Source organism: Penaeus monodon, chromosome 19 (genome assembly GCF_015228065.2).
Source record: "Penaeus monodon isolate SGIC_2016 chromosome 19, NSTDA_Pmon_1, whole genome shotgun sequence".
Lineage (NCBI taxonomy): Eukaryota > Metazoa > Arthropoda > Malacostraca > Decapoda > Penaeidae > Penaeus > Penaeus monodon.
The window spans coordinates 15,639,960-15,640,572 of NC_051404.1; the positions used below are offsets into that span (position 1 = coordinate 15,639,960).

Consider the following 613-nt stretch of genomic DNA (forward strand, 5'->3'; position numbering starts at 1 on the left):
GATTGCATGAATATGAATGAACTCTTGTTTACTGAATTCCATTCTTCCTATGAACAAAACAGCCAATATCAAATATCAGAATAAAGTGCACTCCAGCCCCCCAATGAAAAGAAAAAAAAATACCTCTTGTCACTTCAGGATTCTGATCCTCTACATTTGCTTTTCCCGACGCAGCAGCACCCTCTGAAGAAGCAGACACTACCTGTAGCCACGAAGAAGCAGAAGCAGAGACCACCTGTATCCACGAAGCTTCACCGTCCAACGTGATTATTCTTTTCCGGCATTGGTCGTCGCAGTAATAGGGGCTACAGTCTACGGTACACGTGCCCCATCTCACTTCCCGGTTCTCCTTCGTTGCACAGACGGGCATGGTGCCATCTCCGGGTACGAGGCACCGGGTGGCACAGGATTTAAGGGACCCGTCGAAAATCGCCTGGCATTCGGCGTGTGTAGTATGCGGTGACAGTGCCATTATGATCAATACAGTTCTCACTATATTTACTTCCCACATGTTACACTTATGAGAATGTGGGAGGTTTTACAGTGAAGTTTCTGAAGTTCGGTCAAGTGAGTCTTGGTATCTGGAAGAAAATACGTAATTTATCTCAAGGAC

General features: G+C 46.0%; 1 protein-coding gene across 1 annotated transcript in view; it reads right to left on the reverse strand.

Annotated features, from left to right (window-relative positions):
* LOC119585343 overlaps positions 1-575 on the reverse strand; it is a 1,027-nt gene extending 452 nt beyond the window's left edge. The window contains exon 1 of the mRNA XM_037934015.1: positions 124-575. Within this exon, the coding sequence (XP_037789943.1) occupies positions 124-511 (388 nt within the window). The 5' untranslated portion in view covers positions 512-575. The remainder of the gene's footprint in view (positions 1-123) is intronic.
* Positions 576-613: the final 38 nt, after the last annotated feature.